Raw genomic sequence first — 21,091 nt, 5'->3', positions numbered from 1 at the left:
TAGAATTTGACAGACTTGAAAATAAAGTCAAGACCTAATCGCGCGTGGCAGGATCTCGGTGCAGATCCATGGGCATATGCTTCTAGGACCTTTGTCCTACGATACCATGGAGAAAGTGTGCATAAACATGGACAGACATTAAAGCCTGGGCGTGCGGTGCAAAGTGCACACTAAATAAAGAGTTGACCATTTTGAATGCATTTGCCGTTTTCTGTTGCATATGTATTACCATAATCTGAGAGCTCCTCTTATGCTCTTCAGTGAAACATTTTAGTTTAAAAAGTCCTGAAAAATATTACATTTCTCTTGGGTCGTTCGGTCTGTTCCTTTCCAGTTTTCTCAGTACTAAACCATGTAAAATAAAATAGTGCAGCAGTCATGGAGGAATGTTTCAGTTTCTTGTTACGTTGTGCATCCATTTAGAGTACATAAAAGGGTGTGGGGTGTTTCACACTGCAGGGGACTGCCATGCTGGGTCCTAGGAGGGCTGCCGCCGTCTGGAGCGCTAGGCCACACCTCCAGGTTCCGCGAGGGCTGAAGTCAGCGGAGTGCAGGGTGTTTTACACCGCAGGGGACTGCTGTGACCTAGGAGGGCCAGTGTCCTCCAGAGCGCTGAAGCGCTAGGCCACACCCTGTCCCCTACTTTTCAAGCTCCAGGGCCCGCGGGGGGTTTTACACTGCTGGGGTGTAGTCAAATGGCTGAACCTAAGTGTTGGACTGCTGGCTGCCGGATTGTTGGATAATAACCCCTCTCCCCCCACCAGCCCCTCCCCTCTCCCATTTGAAGTTTGCTTCGCAGAGTTTGCAAGGAGTCTGCGAGGTGAGTGTTCTGAGTTGGGTTGGGGCCAAGGGGGCTGTGATGGGTCTGCTGTGGACGGTGCCTGGCCAGCCTGAACCTAGAACTTTTAACCCCTGAATCTGCTGAACCCCTGGACGTGACACCTTTGGAACACTACAATGGAGGTGTCAGCTCTCACCCACTTCCACCTATTCTCCGCTTCTTTATTGTAAGCAGTTCATCTCCCAGTCTACCATGCAAGAGCACCCTGAATCTAAGCACGAGCGCAATATCCTAGCTGTATGAAGGAAACCAGGGGAATGTACCTCGAGCCTTGTCAGGGAATGTGCTTCTGGTTTTGGTCTCGTTCACGGGGGAAAACCCAGCAGTGCTTTTTTCATGGGGGACACTGATTTCCTGATAAAAGAAATACATTTCTTGGGCTCCAACCAGGACGTTTTGGCAGGGTCAATGATTGTAACAGGTGATCGCCAATGTGGGAAATACCAAGCAGTTTGCCTCCCCTAGCCTTGCAGTTAGCTGCACATCAGAAAGATGGGAAGAAAAAGCCACAAAAGAAAGCCATCCTATTGCCACAAGGAAACCTCTTCGCATGGATATTGCGAAAGCCAAAGCTTCTATCAATTGAAATTATCTCCCGCTCTCAACCCCAGTTGAAACCCCCACAAATGCAGTTTTTCTTGCTCTCTACCCCTCTGCGCCCACTGATTAATGTCCATCTGCCTCAATACTCCATGGGCTGGAGAACAACTTTTTTTCTAGTAGTGGATGATGTCACACCAGTCCCCCTGTTGTGTTTGGTCCCATCACAAATTACTCTGTGCCTACTTCCATTCCTAATTCTGCATCATGCCCTTTTGATCCAATGAACACAGATCGGGGCAATAGGACTGAAGAAAAGCCATCCCCCAAGTTTACCTGTAGCATTTGGAGTGATATGCCATCTTTGTGTTCAGTTCCTTTCTTATATTGACACCATTCAGGGCTTCTAAGCCAATCAACCAAGACACCCACCCCATCTGACTTACTCCCTAAGGAGGTTCATACTGCTCAGGGATGTAACTGATCGGGTGCTTGCTGAATTGGCAGCCATCGAAAAATGTATTTGTCCTGATGGAAGTATAGAGGAGGGGGCCTCGAGGGGGAGCCTCTCACTGTTTCTTCTTTTGCTAGGAAGTACCGTACCTTATCTGCAGAATGCTCTACTAAATTAGCCATACCTGGTCCGTCGACTGTTCCAGAGAAGGCTGATGGCCGTATTTTCGGCCATCTGAGATCCCTCCCGGCTATCGCCCCCTGTGAGTCCAATGATTAGATCCACATGATGCAGCCCACAGCCCGAGCAGTTATTGCAGCTACAATGCTTAGTAAGGTTCCAACCCATTGTATTAAGCATACTGTTACGAAGACCCATGTGTTAAGTGTAACGGGAAACTAAGGCCTCAGTGTGAAGGATTCTAGAGCCTGTAGTCACTGGTCTAGGGAGTACACAGCTAGGGGTAGCGATCTTGGGTGGGACAAAGAGGCAATATAGTATTTCTCCATGGGGTACCCGAATTGACTACTGACGAGCACGAACCAAGGAATGCTTTATTAAATAAATGCCTACATTGGCTTCATACTGTTGGGGGGTTATGCTTTTGTTTCTAGCGAAGCCCTGGTGGGCTGCCACAGAATGTCTGGCAAGGGTGATGGCCCCTATGACTCTGTAAAATTGTTATTTCAGAATCTGAGCGTGGCCAAAACTGTCCTGGGAAGATCAAGGTGTCACGGTCCGACTGTAAACAGCGGGATTGTAATCAGCCCTTTCCCCTATCCAGGAACTGGTGGGCCACCTGAAGGCACCTCAATCAACTTTGCCTTCAGGTGCGAATCTCACACCTCTGGTGATAAGGCCCACAGGGACCTTACTCGAATATGGGTTTGTGGAACATTGAACAGTGTCCTGACTGTAATTAAGGGATGTATTCTATATTTGAACTATATATGATGTAGTAAGGAAATTAAGAAATGGTTTGTATTAGGATGTACTTTGATGGCAGGACGGCCGAATAAAGTAATTTGGTTGGTAATCCTTGGCTTTTCTGTTTTTTCTCTCTGTAGCCTTTGAAGACACTGTCAAAAGAACGCCCACTGCCAAATATATTCAATCTCTACACAGTGTTAACTGTGCTTCTACAGTTTCTCGTCCACTTTGGAAGCCTTGTATATCTGTATTACGGAGCACAGGTTCGAAGCCTGCCAAAGTAAGTCTGTTGCGCTTTTGCAGTTTTTATCAGTTTTCTTGGTCATAATAGCTACTCACTAAATTCAGCTAGAAAGTATTCAGTCTTCTGCATTTGTAGTTGACTGCCCTCATCCGTTTTCAACCCTTAATGCGTTGTACAGGCTTGGTGTCAGTTTTGCACTATTTCTTAGCTTTGTAAGGCAAAGTTGACCCTCGTTCAGAGCATTTTTGTAAAAGATCTTAATGAGCGAGTTGGAGGGAGGGGGCAATGGAAGATCTTTGCTCCTGATATTCCCATGTGCAAATGATGCAAATGAGGCATCACTTAAGAGGGGCGTTTTGATTTGTGCTCGATACCTCCTGACACCTCTGGCATAAGCTCTCTATGTAAATGTAACCCAGAGGACATTTGAAATAATTAGTTGAACTAAATTGGCTTTGTAACCTAACATGCTGAAGTATTTCCCATTTCGTTTTTTGTAGGAAAGATGATTTTATTGATTTGTATAAAGAGTTTGAGCCGAGCCTCGTGAACAGCACCGTGTACATCATGTCTATGGCTATGCAAATGGCAACATTTGCAATAAATTATAAGGTAAACATTGGGTCCTACAGACATTTTGTGTAATGATGATTTAAAAGTTTGCTTTTAGGATTTTTAACAAACAATGTTTTGATTGGCAAAAACTTTATTCTGAGCTGGTTCTCGCAATTTGGAAAATAAAATATTGCTCTCAATGAGAAGAAAAAAGGCCAGCATTGAGTATAACTATTTTGGCTGGACTATCCTAGAAGTACTCCTCGTTCAAGAATTTAGATTGTAATGTAACCAAAAGGCTAGGATTCCCTTTGCTGGTCAGTAGTCGTGGCTGCTGCTTGGGTACAATAGGCAGCAAATGTATTGCCATTTTGACACTTCATTCCTACATTCCAGATTACTTCGCAGTGGGCAGTACTGGAGCAAGTGACATGGCACTTCAGAGCTTTAAAGTGGGGGAGATTTTTGTTCTAAGGGCCCCACCTGATCTTAGTCCAGTCTTAATATCGATTATTTTATTGCAGGGTTTTGTTGAGTGCAGACCTCACTTTGGAAGCAATGGAGCACTGTACACCAGTAGTGGTGTAGTGGTATACAGGCATACATTACATAGTTGCTGGGGGGGGGGGGTCTGTCTTTAATACATAGAATTAACTGAATACCACTGTGCATACTCTTATTATTATTATTCTTTAAAGTGTTTTAGTCAAAATAAACTTCACACATATAAACAATACAAATTACAGAATAAATAAAACAAACAATAAGTACTTGTTAAAAAAGAACATTAAGATAAAGTGAAATGTTATGCTTCACATTTTCATATCGTATTTCATATTCACATCTATGGTCATGTTTTCATCTCGTATTAAATTTCATTTTTCTTAGTGCTTAGTTTACTGCTTTGTGCTTAGTTTACTAGGTACTGAGAATCAAAAAACAAAGCTAATGTGAATTCCTGCCTATACATTCCTGGCTATACATTATTGACTGTAGACTAGGAAGCGAGGCAATAAGCATAACAAGCACCCGATCTCCTTCAGTTAACAGAACACTCACTCTTGTTAGCTTTAGACCACCCCTCTGGATGTTATCTTCTGGCTACGTATTGTCATATTCTCTCTATGGAGATCGACCCTCTTAAGTGCACCTTGGACGACGTCCTCTCCTTTTCAGCACACCTCGCCCACTCCGGTGTGCATGTGGATACATGCTGCACCTATCTGGCAAACATAGGGGCTTACAGGAACTCTGAAGAGGGCCACTTCTCCACCAACCCGGTGGTCAAGCGACACCTGGCGGGCCTCTACAGGCTTTACCTGCCTATAAAGGAGCCTTAATGTTGTGTTGGGTGCCTTGGCGCACAAATCTTTTGAGCCTATGGCATCCGCGAACATCAGGCGGGTCACCATAAAGACAGCTCTGCTCGTGGGCCCTCGGAATGCAGTCAGCAAGATCCATGCTCTGGTGGCATCGGAACCCTACACCACTTTTCACAGGGACAAGGTCGTCCTGGGGACACGCCCTCCTTTCCTACCCAAGGTGACCTCCTCCTTCCATCTCAACTAGGAAATAGTCTTACCCAGTTTCTTTGTCGACCCCAAGGACGAGCCTCAGAAAGTCTTGCACCATCTGAATGTCAGACACGAGCTGAAATACTACCTGGACAGAACCAAGGACTTCCGCGAGTCAGACACCTTGTTTGTCACTTTCGGTGGATTAAGGCCCGGTTATCAGGCCTCCATAGCAAGGTGGATGGATGCGGCCATCAAGGAGACCTATGAGGAGCAGCACTAACCAGTGCCAGCTAACTTACATGCCCATGCGGTCAGAGCCAAGATCACAGCCATCGCGTTCCAACAGCATGTGCCGTGGCAGGTAATCAGCAGGGCGGCTACCTGGGCCACCCCTTTGGCTTTCTGCAAACACTACTGTTGGGGCGCCGCCTCTAGGTTAGACGCAGCATTCGGGCAGGCGGTGCTAAGGAACATGTTTTATTAAGGAGGGGCTCCTCTCTAGCCTTGGGCTACATTCACTTGTAATCACCCATACAGTATAGATGAAAGGGGACGGGACGTAAGAGTAATTAATAGTTACTCACGATAGCGACTAACATACTCTTAGTCCATAATCCCCTTTCCAATGCTTTGGAGCAACGTCTTAGAATCGGGTAAGCAATACCTTTTTCCCCCACATTACCGTAGGTTAGAAGAAAAGGTTTGTGCTAGATGCCTCGCGATGTTGCCCCTCTGGACCCGACCTCAGGATTCCTTGGTCTGATGGCAGGACAATGAACGGGAGACGACAGTCTCGAGAGGAGGACCTGTGGTATGACTATCAGCAACTTTTTGGTCCACTCTGCGATTTTGGTGCCTTTTCTGCAGCACCAACAAGGGACACGGATTACCCCGGCCAATCTTCTTTGCTTCCTGCAGTTCAACGATCTGCTGAGGGGGTCTGGGCAAGTTGGATCGGATCTCTGGAGTGTCCTTACGGGTTCAGCAACTCTGCCGGATTCGGACAGATTGGCCCTTCCCATGTTTAGTCCATCGTTGTGGAAAGCAGGGTTTCTGGTATTGGGGTTCTGTAGCTCTGGAAACTCCTAGGACCTTGGGAGAGTGTTTAATTCAAAGTTTGTGTTGAGACCGGTTGTTCCCACCAGCCAAAGGGAAGGAGTCGTCCTCTTCGGAGCTCCTCTGTCACACAGAAATCGGGGTCAGGAAAGCAGTGGTTGCTACACGGTGCAAAGGGTCTTCAGGCATCACTGGGCGTTTTCTTCGGTTACTTCAGCTTCCAGTGGTCGACTTGCTTTTCACTCCGGAAACCTCACCTTTTATACAGTTTGAGCAGACAGTCCTCTGCAATCTCTCTCAGCATTTTACAGAAAGGGGAATTTGGCTGTCCAATTGGAACAGCCAGCCAGCTCCCTGTGGGAGCTGAACCTATTCAGGCACTCTGGCAGATAGACAGGGAGGTGGAAAACTCCTCCCCCACTTTCTGCCTGCCCAGACACTCTTGAGCCTATGCAGGGACACCCAAGGGTTCCTGCCAAAGGCATAACACACACACACAGGCCTCCACCTCCCAGGACGGTAGAAGAAGGGCTGACGAAGAACAACCACGCTAGTAATGGCGAAAAAAGGAGGGTCCCAAGTTGTTACTTGGGTGTCACCCATTGTACACTACCCAGGCTATGGACATAGCATGTGGTATAGAAAATACACAGTAGCTGGTAGAACATGTCCACTGCCACCAGCCATAACTAGGAGATTGTCTATGTGGCTAAAAAGTCACAGGAGCAAAGAGAAGGGGGATACTAGGTATCCCTTTGGCACTCCACAGAAGGTGGTGTGTGCACGGCAATCTCTGATTATAACGTTTTGGGAGAGATGCTTATCCTTAAGAACTGTAGTTACTTGAGGATATTTAAAATAAATCTCAAAGGAGGACCCTAACTGTTCCCAGCACACTGGCCAAAAGGAACTCTGTGCTGCATTAGAAACATATAAATGCCTTTAAGAGCTGTGGAGTAGACTGACTCCATAGTACAGTTATACTACAAAGTACAGAGTTGCAAAAGACATAGCCCAAAAGGAGGAGTAGAAAAGGCTCCACTTATTCGGGATTTGGAGGAAAAAAGGTCCAGAAGTCAAGCAAATTTTGCTAGTGGGCCTCACTAGGAGAGGGGATGAAACATTAAAAATGATAAATCTCCCTAACATTTGGTGGCTGCCCTACATTATTTTTTTTTTTAGCCACCAATGCTCTCTGCGATTTTGTATTTTAGGGCTCCCTTAGTTCAGGGCAACCAAAGGTAGGCTCAAAATTGCGGTTCTGTCCACGTGGGCTCTTTGTGAGCCCACATTGCAGCCTCCATATTGGTTCATGTGGTGGGTTGTCTAGGCAAATTGGCACTTACTGACTCCCCAGTATGGATGGTCATCTCTTTGCCCTCTGTTGCTTCTAGTGGCGTTATTCCTATGCGGGGGTCATTTTAATCTGGGCTATCGCCCTTCTTTTTCTACCCAGCCACCAGGTTCTGTGGTATTTCCACAGTCTTTGGCGAGTGATTCTCCACTCCAGCTTGAAGATTGTTGTCATGGGAATGTTTGTACTTCATTGTGGGAGGCTTCCATGGCTCCGATATAGAGTCCCTAGATACTGTATCTAGGAAAGAGCACAGATGAAAGCAACTTGTACTTACCCATATTGTTTAGCTGTGCTAGAACATTTTTTACCAAAACCTCTAAGTACTTGCCTCTGAGTCGACTGTATACTTTCAGGGGTCCCTACGGTCCCAGTTTCAGATTCTTGGGAGGTGAATCTCAACTACATTTCCATTGGCTTGCATTGGGTCTCCTCCGGCTCTGCTAAAATTTATTCTGGGGCTTCTCTTTCTCCAAGCAATCTCTGTATCTCTTCAGTGAGGTCTCCTCTGGCCCTCCGTGCAGTTGTGTGCTGCAGAATCTGCACCTGTAGGGTGACATCTAGAACCTTTCCTATAAAAGTGGATGGTCCATTGACTTTGTCCCGTTAACGTCTATGGAACTTTCTACTTACCCTGTTACTCTCCTAAAATGACTTTGGGAGTACTTATCTGCCCCTGGATAATTGTCATGTACCCACAAGGAGTCCAGGAAGCAGTAGGACAAGAACTGGAATTTTCCTTTAGCTCAGGTTTTTTTTAGAGTATTTTGTAAAGTTGTGCTCTTCTCTCGTGTAAAAGTGAATATTTCATAAATTGCAACTCATTTTGGTTGGGAGTGAAGTGTACTGGTCGTAGTTGCTAAAAAGTACCCTGTTTAAAAAAAATAAAAAAATAGTCATGCTTGGGCATGATACTGTCTAGAAATTCCCACTCTCATGTTTTTTATTGATATGTGCACATTGCTGGTATTTAAATGCTGTGCCCTAGAATAAATGTGGAGTATCCGTGTTGGCTTTGGGGATCTTCGAGTCTACTTTTATTGTGTGGGTCCCTTTTCTTCTTACTCTTTGCCTACATGAATATATTGCGTCCCGTCCCCTTTCCTCCATACTGTATGTGGCGTCCCTTCCAAGGGACGGGAGACGGAACCTGTTTCACCAAAAAAAACCTTCACCTTTAAATTTAGAGGCACGCGGTCGAGGGTGCATGCGCTGCCCTGTCTCCTCCCTCTGGCGCCACACCTCGGTCCTTTTTTTCGCGTCGATGGGAACGGGCTGAATTCACCAGCGCTCCTGGTTTTGGCTTTGGCGATGTAATTCCACACACAGATACTTCTTTGTCTTTTTTTTGGTCTTTTTATCATTCCGGTACTCGGTCCTCAGGCGCCACGCTCCGTCTCGGCACATGTCGACTTCCACAGGGTTCAGCAGATGTCCATCCTGCAACGGGCTCTTCCCAACTTCAGACCCCCAAGCCCTCTGCCTGCGTTACCCTGGCCCAGACCACGGTTGGCAAGCTTGTTCAGTGTGTGGCTCGGTGTCATCAAATGCTGAAGAACAGACGAGCCTAGTGGAGGGAGCTCTTCCAGAGGACCTCGAACTTCGTAAAACACTGAGCGAGGCCCAAGGTAGGGCTGCTATTTTCCATCGCACCCTGCAAAGGAGACTCCTTCCCAAGGACTCTCCCATGTGGGATGGAGGTGTCAGGTCCTTGTACCAGCACGTGCATCGAGGCTGCTTCAGCTACCAGCCCTCGGACCGAGGGATCCTCGGATCCTCCCGGCGGCAGTGTTGAGGGACCAGAAGGTTCCTGTACTGGATTGTCATCCGAGGGGCTCCGCCCTTATACCAGCCTTATGGCCGAAGGGCTATGCCCTTGTAGCGGCAATATGTCCGAGGGGGCGCCTAAACGCAGCTCTAGCGACCCCCGGATCGAGTGCCTGAGGAGCAGGGTAGGCCTTGTGATCCACATACAAGAGTCCTGGAGGAGGCTGGGCCCAGCAAGCCAAGCAACGCGTCTCAGGCACGTGGCAGGCAGCTCGACAAGATGGCCACCGCTCCAGACAGAGGCACCCATCCAACGCCATTCCAGGAGTTCGGAGTATCTGACCTCAACCAGGTACGTGGCAGACAACATATCCTTCTTATGTGCAGGGCATCTTCCCACTGCGTCCATATGGACAGGCTATGCAGCGGCTCCAGCAGCCTCCCGCTACCCTGTCAGTACCACCTACCCCGCCACACCTCCTCAGACCAGTGAGGAGGGGTTCTTCGAGAGGTTCCTCTGGCTCATGAAGTTGCCTCGTATGGGGGTTATGCTCAAGGAAGCCATATGGGAAGTCCTCCTGACTATGCTAGCGGCAGAGCCGCTGGTCCTGGCTCCCCAGCCGACTCCTCAGGCCGTTCCGTACCAGCCTCTGCCGCCTCCTCAGCCCCCGGCTGCAGTTCCTTTGCCCCAGCCTACGGCTCCAGTTACTCCTCCACATGCGCAGGATACTCCTGATCCGCAGGACACGGACGTTGAGGAGGATCTGGACATGCCATCCTCAGCCAGGGCCTTCCACAAACGTCTTGATGGGCTGGCGGAATTCCTGGGCCTACCCCAGCCCGAGGTCTAGCAGCCGGCAGAGGGGGTTCTGGCTGAAGTTCTCACGCGACGCCCCTCTGCCAAGACCGAGATTCCTCTGCAGACCGATGTAGTCTCCCTGGCCAAGAAGGGTTGGTTTAACTCCCACTCTGCCCAGCCGGTCAATCGACGCATGGACGCCAAGTACAGGCAGATGGAGGGGGATACACTCTTGCTCTCGGCCCATCCTCAGCCACACTCCTCTGTGATCGCTGCAGCATCACTATACTCCAAGCCTCAGTCGTCCTCAGCCGCCTCCTCTGCGGTTCTACTAGTCAGGAGAAGATCATGGAGGCGTACGGAAAGAAACTCTATTCCAATGCGTCCCTGCACCTTCGTCAAGCCAATGCCGATGCCATGCTGGCTGCCACCAACCAGAGATTATGGCAGGAAATTGTGGACTTCCTCCCGGAACTCCCAGCGCAGACCCAATCACGTTTTAAGGCAGGACTGGCAGAGGCCAAGCTGGTGGCACATTACCTCATGGAATCCACCGTGGCCTATATCGACACCTCTGGCCGTGCCATCTGTATCGCCACGGACATGAGAAGGACAGCCTGGCTCCGGCCACACGAAATTCAACTCGGACATCCAGGAACACGTATTAGATCTATCGTTCGAGGGGGGTGACGCTCTTCCACTCCACCACGGACGAAGAGATGGACAAGAAGAAAAACAGTTCACAAACAACCAAGTCTTTATCCATCTTGACAAAGACCATGCCCAAGTCGTACACCCTTTCACAGCAGCGCTTCCGACAGGGGGCGTACATATGGAGGGTTCCGCGGCTTCCAGGAACTGAGATCCAGGCAGCCGGACAGCTCGCCGGCTCAGAACCCGCACAAGCAACAAAAAGATGGGGGGGTAAGATGGTTACTCCAGCTAGAGACATTGTCCAAGGGAGACTGGATGTGTTCCTTGGATCTGAAGGACGCGTACCTACACATCCCGATTTGGCAGCCCCATTGTTCTTTCCTACAGTTCAGGATCATGGGCTACCGTTTTCAATACAAGGTCCTTCCTTTTGGCCTCAATTCGGCCTCCAGGGTCTTTACCAGGCTCATGAATAAGGTGGCTGCCCCACTGAGAGCAGGGCCTCCACATCTTCCCATAACTCAACGACTGGCTCGTCAGGGCTACATCTTCGGAAGCGGTTCACCACTCTTCCCATGCCCTTATGAACACACTGCACGATCTGGGCTTCTCGCTCAATCTCATGAAGTCACAGCTGCAGCCCACACAGACTGACATTCTTGGGTCTCATCTGGGACACGTGCTCCGAGAAGGTATTTCTGTCAAAGGACAAGATCTCGGCCATCAGGAAGGCCACCACCCACTTCCTCAGCAGAGAGATGACCTCGGCATGGTGGTACCAGCATCTCCTGGGTCTCTTGGCGGCGGTCCTATTAGCCGTTCCACACACGAGATTGAGGATGAGGAGGATTCAGCTGGACTTCATGGCCTCATGGAATGAGGAGTGGGACTCTCAATCAGAGATGATCAACGTTCCTCCATCTCTCCTCCCGGACCGAACATGGTGGTTCAGGGACTGCAACCTAAGGACAGGCAAGCCCTTTCAGCCTCCCTCCCCGCAGGCCACCATCACCACAGACTCCTCGCTCCACGGCACCTGGACTCGACAGGAACAGGAATAACACATCAATTGGTTTGAGCTGAACGCCATCTGGCTAGTGGTTCTCGTGTGTAAGGGTGTCCTCATCCAGAAAGACAACTCGACCAGCATATACTAAGTCAATAAGCAGGGAGGCACCAGATCCCCTCCTCTGTGCAGACTGGCAATCGGCATGTGGGAGTGGGCCCTGGAAAACGACCGCTACCTCACGGTAGTACACCTACCAGGGGAATCCATCCTGGAGGCTGACAGGCTCAGCAGGTTGGGAGTGGACAATTAAGAGTGGCAGCTAAACAACCTCGTTATTCAGGAGATCTTCAACAGGTGGGGTCATCCCCAGGTGGATCTCTTTGCCACCTGGCAGAACAAGTGCCCTCAGTTTGCCTCCTGGCAGGGGCAGAGCCCCGGTTCCCTGGGTGACGCATTTCGGCTTCAGTGGAACAGCATGAAGGTTTACGCCTTCCCGCCCACACCGCTGATTCAGAGTGATTTGCAAGATCAAGGAGTCTCGCCAACTCAACATCATTCTAATAGCCCCATGGTGGCCGCCCCGGCCATGGTTTTCGGAGCTGCTTAGCCTCTTGGAGATGCCTCCGTTGCACCTCCTGATGGGCCCGGCACATCATCTGGCGCAGCAAGGGGGGGCAGGGTCATCCACCCAGCAACTCAGAAACTAGCCCTCACAGCGTGGTGCCTGAGCAGGTAACGCTGCGGCACCTCGGCCTCTCCCAGGCTAATCTGGAAATCCTACAGGGCGCAAGGAGCAAAGCTACCAGGGCCCAATATAAAAGTAAATGGACCAGGTTCTGCCACTGGGCAGACTCCAAGGAAATCGACCCCCCTGGCATGTACTTTGGACGACATGCTCTCCTTCTCAGCGCACCTCGCCCACTCGGGGGTCCAGGTGGACCAAAATTTTATACTGTACTTCGGGTCTGAAGTTGGTGCATTTAAGCCAAGCCTGGCGTCTTAGCACAACTCCGTTATTTATTTGTTTAAAGCCCGAATCTGCCACGTATAGGTGGACATTTTGGAGGTTTGCATTTGAATAGTAGGGAATGTCCGTACCTCACAGTGTCCAAAACCCACTGATCTGTTGTGATGGATTCCCATTCCTCGACGCAGCTTGACACTCTTCCTCCCAGAACGGTACGCTTCCCGTCATTGCTGGTCTTTCTGTTTGCTCGTCGACGACGAATAAGTTGGTCGTCTCTTGGAAGATTGGAAGTTTCTTCGCCGGCTTGAGGTCTGAGAGGCGCGTTTATATCCTTGGGAAGGATACGCTGATCTACCAAAGGATCGATCCCTGGTTGCTGAGAATCTTGAGTTCCCAGATGCTCCTCTAAAGGGACGAAAGGAACGAAAGGGCTTACCACTCTGGAGAGAACCCAACGAGCGTGCCGTATCTGAGTCCTCCTTCACCCATTCCTCAACCTGTCGTACATACCTTGCAGCCATCTGGACTTACAGGACCTCTGAGGAGGGGGGGATCTTCTTCTTCTTCTTCTTCTCCTCCTCCAACCCTATCGTCAATCATTTGACAGGGCTCGCAAGGCTCTACCCGCCCATCAAGAGGCTGCACCCCGTGTGGGATCTTAACATATTATTGGGCGCCGTGGCGTACAAACCATTTGAACCAGTGGCGTCCACAGACATCAGGCTGGTCACCATCAATACAGCCTTACTGGTCGGCCTCACCTCGGCTTGTAGAGTCAGCGAAATCCAGGCGCTGGTCGCGGACACACCCAGCATTTCTGCTCAATGTGCCATCTGCTTTCCACTTGAACAAGGAAATGGTTCTTCCTATGTTTTTTGCCGATCCTAAGGACTGCCTGGATGTCATGCATGCCCTGAAGTTCTACTTGGACAGGACCAAGGGCTCTCACAAATCAGATGCCCTGTTTGTCACCTTTGGAGGCTCAAGACCTGGCTATCAGGCTTCCAAGGCCTCCATATCCCTCTTCCGGCCATTATGCATGCCCACGCTGTCAGGGCCAAGGCAACTGCAATCGCATTCCAGCGCCATGTCCCTTGGCAAGTCATAAGCAGGGCGCCCACTTGGGCCACTCCCTCGGCTTTCTGCAAGCATTACTGTTTGGATGCCGGCTCAAGAGCGGATGTGGCTTTCAGACAGGTGGTTTTCAGGAACCTATTTGCTTAAGGAGGGTCTCCTCTCCACCCTGGGGCTACATTCAGTTGTAATCGCCCATGCAGTATGGAGGAAAGGGGACGGGACGTAAGAGCAATTATAAGTTACTCACTGTAGTGACTAACATACTTCTCCAGCATTGGATCTTTCATGGATTCACATGCTTAGAATATTCCCCGTCGTCAGGCTGGGAATCCCCGGTACATTATATAGACCCTTTCCCGTAGGAAAACTTTTTCGACGCTTATGCGTCCTATCCACCTCGTTTTGTATCATGCGTGCCCGCGCCGTCAAGACGCCATGATATAAATACCGGACCCGCCCCCGCGCTCCCTCAGATTTCAACCGTCTTTCAAAGTAGTGGGATCCTCGTGGTTACTGCTAATTGAAATTAGGTTGTATTGTCGCTTCTACTGTCTCCACCCGCACCACACGGCGGATACATGCGAGATATGCCAGGGTTTCTCCCAAAAAACCCTTAAAGACCGGAAAAGAAGGTTGGTCGACTGGCTTAATGACAGAGCGGGTGCCTATCCGGCATCAGAAGTTGGCTCCACGGCCTCCAGGAGCAAGTCGGAACCTCCCTCGAAAAAGGTGCGGCCCGTCGAAAAATGCCCTGCGGACAAGCATAAGGGGAAGCATGCTGGGTCTTCCTCATCACACAAAAAGTCCTCCTCATCCTCTAAGACGGAGAGGCAAGTGGCATCAAAATCCTCCTCAGGGGACCGTCCTAGGTCTTCCGTGAGTAGAGACGCTTCGGCAGGGAAGTCGGCAACGAAATCAGCTACGAAGTCTAAAGCCTCGGTGCCGGCTACTTGCCCGTCGACCCCGGTGTCGCTGACGATGCCTATTACTATTCAGGCAGCAGCGGTGGGGATTCCTTCGTCGACGGTGACTCAATCTATGGCCTGGCAGCCGGAGGTCTGCGACCCGGCCTCCCCCGAGGTCCTACTGCAGCCAGACACGGCCTTGTCGGTGTCGTCGGTGGAAGGAGAATGTGGCATGGTTATGCAGCCGTCGGACTTGGGCTTACGGCCTTCCAATACGTCGACGACGAGTGCGGGTGTGGTCCCTCTATCCTCGACGTAGCTGACCCCCAGACGGTTTTGTCTCTGGATGTGCTTAATACACTTCAGAAGCTCCTGCAGCGTCTGGATACGCAGATCCCTCAGCCTGGCACTTCATCGTCGATATTTTCTGCACCTTCCGTCGACGAACAAGCTCAAGCAGCTCACTCGACGACCAAAAGCCCGTCGGCCTCCCAGGTGGTGAAGGATCGTCCTCGAGCGCAGGAGGAGGGTGAGCTATCGGAGTCCGATTCTATACGAGGTGACTCAGGGTCGGACATTTCCCTGTCACCGTCGAGAGACCCAACATGGAATTCGGATGTAGAGGTAGAGTCTACGAGGAGCCAGGCACAACCATCTCCTCCGGATGATGTGGGAGCCTTCCATGCAATGATGGGAAAAGCGTGTTCCGAGTTCGGCTTAATTCCTGAGGAGCAAAAGAAAGACTGTTTTCTTTTTGATCACATGGGTCAAAGGAGAAAATCGGTATTTGCCATCCCAATCCTGGACCACGTGTGGCAAGAAGGCCTCAAGACGATGCGTCATCCGTTCTCGGAACCGGCTATTAAGGGGCGTACAGAGAAAAAGTTTAAAGCTCCGGAGTCCACTCCAAAATGCCTAACATCACAGCCTCTGTCAGACTCTGTGGTTTCGGCGGCGGCGGCTAGGAAGGCCAGAGTACAGCAAAAATGTTCAACCCCACCAGAAAGCGAGGCCAGGAGGCAGGACGCCTTTGGAAAAAAGGTGCTCTCAGCCGGCGCCACGACGGTAAGAGCAGCCAACTCCTTGGCGATTGTATCACGATATGATCGGGAGATGTGGCATAAACTAGCCCCTATACTAGAACATCTGCCGGAAGAACATCGAAAAGCAGCCATGCTGCTAGTACGAGATGGTGAGGAGGCCTCGAACTATGCAATTAATATTGCGGTGGACCTAGCAGAGTCTGGGTTCAAACAAATCAATCATGGTGTAGTTCTATGTCGACAAGCGTGGCTCAAATGTACTACTTTTAGACCTGAAGTCCAGTACAAGGTCCTAGACATGCCATGTGAAGGAGAACATCTGTTTGGAGACAAGGTAGATGAAGCCTTGAAGGGGATGAAGGAAGACACGGATACCGCTAGGTCTCTCGGCGCCCTCCAGACAGGTAAAGGTTTTCGCTCTTTTCGCCCCTTCAGGGGTGCTTCCGGAAACTCCCGCTTTGGAGCCTCTAGGGACCGTGGGTTTAACAGGCCCTCATACTCCTTACAAGGTTACAGACGGGCATCCCAGTCGGCACGTAGAGGCAGAGATTATCAAGCCTCCAGACGACGCGGCTCGGGTCCATCGTCGACGAAGGACAAGCAAACCAGCAACCAATGACGGCCTTCGGAACCTCCTGGGTGGTCGAGTCTCATCATATCGACCAATGGAAATGCATCACCACAGATCGATGGGTTCTGGACACGATTCTCAGGGGTCATGCGCTGCAATTCAAAAACAAGCCTCCAAGTCTTCCACCAGTGTTTTCGACCCAGCCCCACCTTCGAGTTCTAAGACAAGAGGTGGCACTTATGCTGCGAAAAGGAGCGGTAGAACGGGTTCCTGTGACACAGGAAGGAAAAGGGGTTTATTCCCGGTTCTTCGTTGTCAAGAAGCCAAATGGAAAATGGAGACCCATTCTCGACCTGAGGGTACTCAACAAATGGCTAAAGAGCTCAAAATTCAAAATGCTAAAGCTCCCGGAGGTTATCAGGTTAGTGCAACCCATGGATTATCTGTCGTCGCTAGACCTTCAAGATGCATATTTTCATATCCCAATACGTCCACGACACAGGAGATATTTAAGGTTCGTCGTCGGGCGAAAGCATTTTCAGTTCAAGGTCCTCCCGTTCGGTCTCAAGTCCTCCCCCAGGACGTTCACCAAGTGTTTGGCCCCTATAGCGGCCCATTTAAGGAAGGACGGTCACCATGTCTATTCCGATCTAGACGACTGGCTGGTCAGAGGTTCGTCCATGGAACAAACACGAAACAGTCTGGGGGCCACGATGTGCCTCTTACAGGAACTGGGCTTCGCGATAAACTTCAGCAAGTCCTCAGTAGAGCCTTCGAGGACCTTGGTCTTTCTAGGAGCGGAGTTTCATACGCACACAAGCCTTGTAAGACCATCCAGCGAAAGAATACAGAAGCTACAAAGCAAGGCGTCGGAATGGAGATGCGGTACCAGGGTGTTGGTGCGCAAATACATGTCCCTGCTAGGGACCATGTCATCCTGCATTCCGTTGATAAACAACTGCCGTCTGTTTATGAGGCCTTGCCAGGAATTTCTAGCGGATCGTTGGGCGCAGAGCCAAGGTCGCTGGTCCGACAGACTGGTCATCGACGAACAACTGGTACAAGCACTCTGTTGGTGGAGAGTCTCTACTCATTTAACGAAAGGAATGCCTCTGGTGGAACCGGAGTTCCAGAAGACGGTGGTGACGGATGCATCGCTGAGCGGATGGGGAGCTCATCTGGATACGTTACAGGTACAAGGCCGGTGGTCGTTACAAGAGTCCTCCCTGCATATCAACCTGATAGAACTGAGGGCAGTGCGGTGGGCTCTAAAATCTTTTCTCCCTCAACTGAGAGACTCCGTGGTGCGTGTCATGACGGACAACACGACTACAATGTTTTACCTCAGGAAACAAGGAGGAACACGTTCCAGGTCCCTGTCGAGGGAGGCACAGAAAATCTGGCATTGGGCCCTGCAACACAACATGCTAATCTTGGCGTTCCACCTGCCAGGTGTGAGAAATGTGGAGGCAGATGCCCTCAGCAGGGAAATGAACGAAGTTCACGAATGGGTGCTGAACGACCAGCAACTACAACATGTATTCAAGAAGTGGGGACATCCTTCCAACGATCTGTTCGCGACGAAGGACAACAAAAAATGCCTGCAGTATGCAAGCAGATGGCCTCAACAGGGCTCACTGGGGGATGCGTTCTCCTTCCCATGGACGAACAAATTCCTGTACGCATTCCTTCCATTTCCTCTTATCCGGAGGACGTTGCAATGGATCCTCAAGTAACCATGTCGGATGATTCTGGTGGCCCCGTATTAGGCCAGACAGGTGTGGTTTTCAGACCTGCTGCACATAGCGGCAGCGGAGCCAATGAGGTTCAGGAAGATCCCCAACCTTCTGTCTCGACAGGAGGGTACCGTTTGGCATCACGACCCGGACAGCCTCAAGTTGACGGCCTGGCTCCTGACTTCGCCGAATTTGGTCAGCTAACGATTCCGGAGGAGTGTCGTCGTATTCTGCAAGCGGCAAGAGCACCTTCCACAAACACTTCATACTCGTACAAATGGAGAAGTTTCTGTCAGTGGTGTGTGGATCAACCAGGTTTGGTTCCGCAGTCGATTACGCCGGAACAGCTCCTTCCATACTTGCTGTTCTTAGCTCAAAAGGGTTTATCGGTGTCGTCGATAAAAGTACACCTGGCCGCCATCTCCAGGTTTACGCGTCAACGGCATTCCGCACCATTATTCAGCGACCGCCTGATTAAGCACTTCCTTAAAGGTTTGTTCAGGAGTTTCCCTCCCAAGAAGAGATTTCCTCCGGTGTGGAGCCTCAATCTGGTGTTAGCGTCTCTTATGAAACCTCCTTTTGAACCAATGTCATCATCGTCTCTAAAGTTTTTGTCGTGGAAATTGGCCTTCCTGGTGGCCATCACTTCAGCCCGACGTATTTCGGAAATCCAAGCTCTAATGGTAGACCCACCATACTTAAGATTTTTCAAGAACAAGGTGGTCCTTGCCACTAACCCACAGTTCATACCGAAAGCTCCTTCAGTGTTCCATAAACATTCCTCTATTGTCTTACCTACGTTTTTTCCAGAGCCATGCTCGGGAGCGGAGCGCACGTTACACACATTAGACGTGAAAAGGGCTCTCAAGTTTTATCTTCATCGCACGCAACCTTTCAGGGAAACGAGGCAATTGTTCGTGGCCTATGGTTTGGGTGCTAAAGGCAAAGCCATTTCAAAGCAAGGACTGTCAAGATGGGTATCGTCTACCATTTCGTACTGCCATTCCAAGGCTGGGAAGCCTCTTCTGCGACGCCCAAGAGCTCATTCAACTAGAGCGGCGGCATCGTCGACGGCGCTGTGGTCTGGAGTCCCTCTGGGGGACATCTGCATGGCGGCTACCTGGGCGGCTACACACACTTTTACCCGCCATTACTGCCTGTCACAACAACATGCCGAAGATACTCGGATGGGACAGGCGGTGCTTCGACACCTATTCCAATAAGATAAGCCCCGGTTGAGGGGTTAGATCTTGTTGCAATTATGACTGAATATTGTTCATTTTCTATGTTAACAATTGCTTATGGGTACACGACCATAGGGAACGGGCATTGTGAGGAAAGTATGTGAGTTTGCATGCACGCCTCCTCTTTTCGGGATGGTACTGCTATGTAATCTATTCTAAGCATGTGAATCCATGAAAGATCCAATGCTGGAGAAGGGAATAGTTTCTTACCTGTAACTCCATTTCTCCAGCATTGGTATCTTTCATGGATTCACATGCGCCCGCCTGCCTCCCCTGGCCATGCAAACTGGTTCCCCCACTACTTTGGGGGCCGAAATCTGAGGGAGCGCGGAGGCGGGTCCTGTATTTATATCATGGCGTCCTGACGGCGCGGGCACGCATGACACAAAACGAGGTGGATAGGACGCATAAGCGTCGAAAAAGGTTTCCTACGGGAAAGGGTCTATATAATGTACCGGGGATTCCCAGCCTGACGACGGGGAATATTCTAAGCATGTGAATCCATGAAAGATACCAATGCTGGAGAAATGGAGTTACAGGTAAGAAACTATTCCCTTATTCCGTAGTCCCCTTTCCTCCATACGTCCCACCAACTTCCCCCCTAATAATACTGGTGTCACTAGGCAATGTTATTTCTATTGTGGACGCGTCAATGGGAACTGAGGTGTGGCGCCGGAGGGCGGAGTCGGGGCAGTGCATGCTGCCTCGGCCGCACCCCTGCGCTCCTCTAAATTTAAACGGGAAGGTTTTTTCTGGTGAAAAAGGTCGTCGCCCCTCCCTTGGAAGGGACAACCCATGCTGTATGGAGAAAAGGGGACTATGGACTAAGAGTACTTTAGTCACTACAGTGAGTAACTTATAATATATATAATAGGGCTAGGTTGTATATTTAGGTCGCTGTACTAATGTGTGCAGGCCCTAGGGAATTTTAACTGATTTGTTAGGCTACCTGCCCAAACCCCCTTTGTTGGTTGCCTATCTGGCAATTTACTATTTTCATAAATTCGCTGCATTGTATGATGTGTATTATGTGCTAAGTACTTGTTTGACTTGATAGAGATCTACATGCGTATGAAATGAATGAAAAATGCTTGTGCATAAACCTAATTGTGCCATTAAGAACCAAAATAGGAATTATCCTAGAGACCTTAATTTTTAAGAGGCTAATAGGGATATATCAGGCCTACTTTGCAATGGTCTAAATGTAGTTAAACAAGAATTGTGAAAAGTCAATGTAGACCATACTGTTAAGTAGAATTTCCATCTTGTGTGTAATTCTAGCCACTGGGTGAGTAGCCCAACACTTTTTAATGGCTGACTGGATGATTTGTGTCTGACTCTCCTGAGTGAGTGTGAAACCTTTTACATCACTCAGTCGTTCTTTTCTGGCTCTGAGAACTCCTTTGTGTTTCTCTTGGAGTCCGTTTTCCTCCATCTTTTTATGGTATCTGCATTTTCTGCATTGCAGCACACAGCACCTTCTGTGCAGTGTTGCTGGAAGCACCTTGAGCTTCCCTACTTGGTTGTCTTTTATTTTCCTGTGCTAACTTAATGTTACCAGGATAGGGGTATGTGTGTTATTCTACCTATGCTTTTCTTTTGTGAGATCAGCACACATCACCTTAGGTGGAGTGCTGAGGGGACACATTGTATCCCTTTTCTCACTTTTCCTGTAACTTTCAAGTTACAGTGGCAAGTCTATCTGGGTGGCTGGTAGCAGTGGATATTTTCTACCAACTTTTGTGAATTTTACACGCAGATTGCTGTTGCTGCAAGGGACACCATTGACCTAAAATGGTGCCCTTCTTCTTTGTTTGCCAACTCGCGA

At 49.7% G+C, this 21,091-nt stretch overlaps 1 protein-coding gene across 1 annotated transcript in view; it reads left to right on the top strand.

The window, feature by feature from the left end:
• Positions 1–21,091, top strand: part of ATP13A1 (ATPase 13A1) — a 547,512-nt gene that overhangs the window by 474,312 nt on the left and 52,109 nt on the right. The window contains exons 23-24 of the mRNA XM_069604021.1: positions 2,903–3,045; positions 3,510–3,621. Of these exons, the coding sequence (XP_069460122.1) occupies positions 2,903–3,045; positions 3,510–3,621 (255 nt within the window). The remainder of the gene's footprint in view (positions 1–2,902; positions 3,046–3,509; positions 3,622–21,091) is intronic.

Source organism: Ambystoma mexicanum, chromosome 3q (genome assembly GCF_040938575.1).
Source record: "Ambystoma mexicanum isolate Mex_15411 chromosome 3q, UKY_AmexF1_1, whole genome shotgun sequence".
Lineage (NCBI taxonomy): Eukaryota > Metazoa > Chordata > Amphibia > Caudata > Ambystomatidae > Ambystoma > Ambystoma mexicanum.
This window is presented reverse-complemented; position numbering and strand designations above follow the sequence as displayed.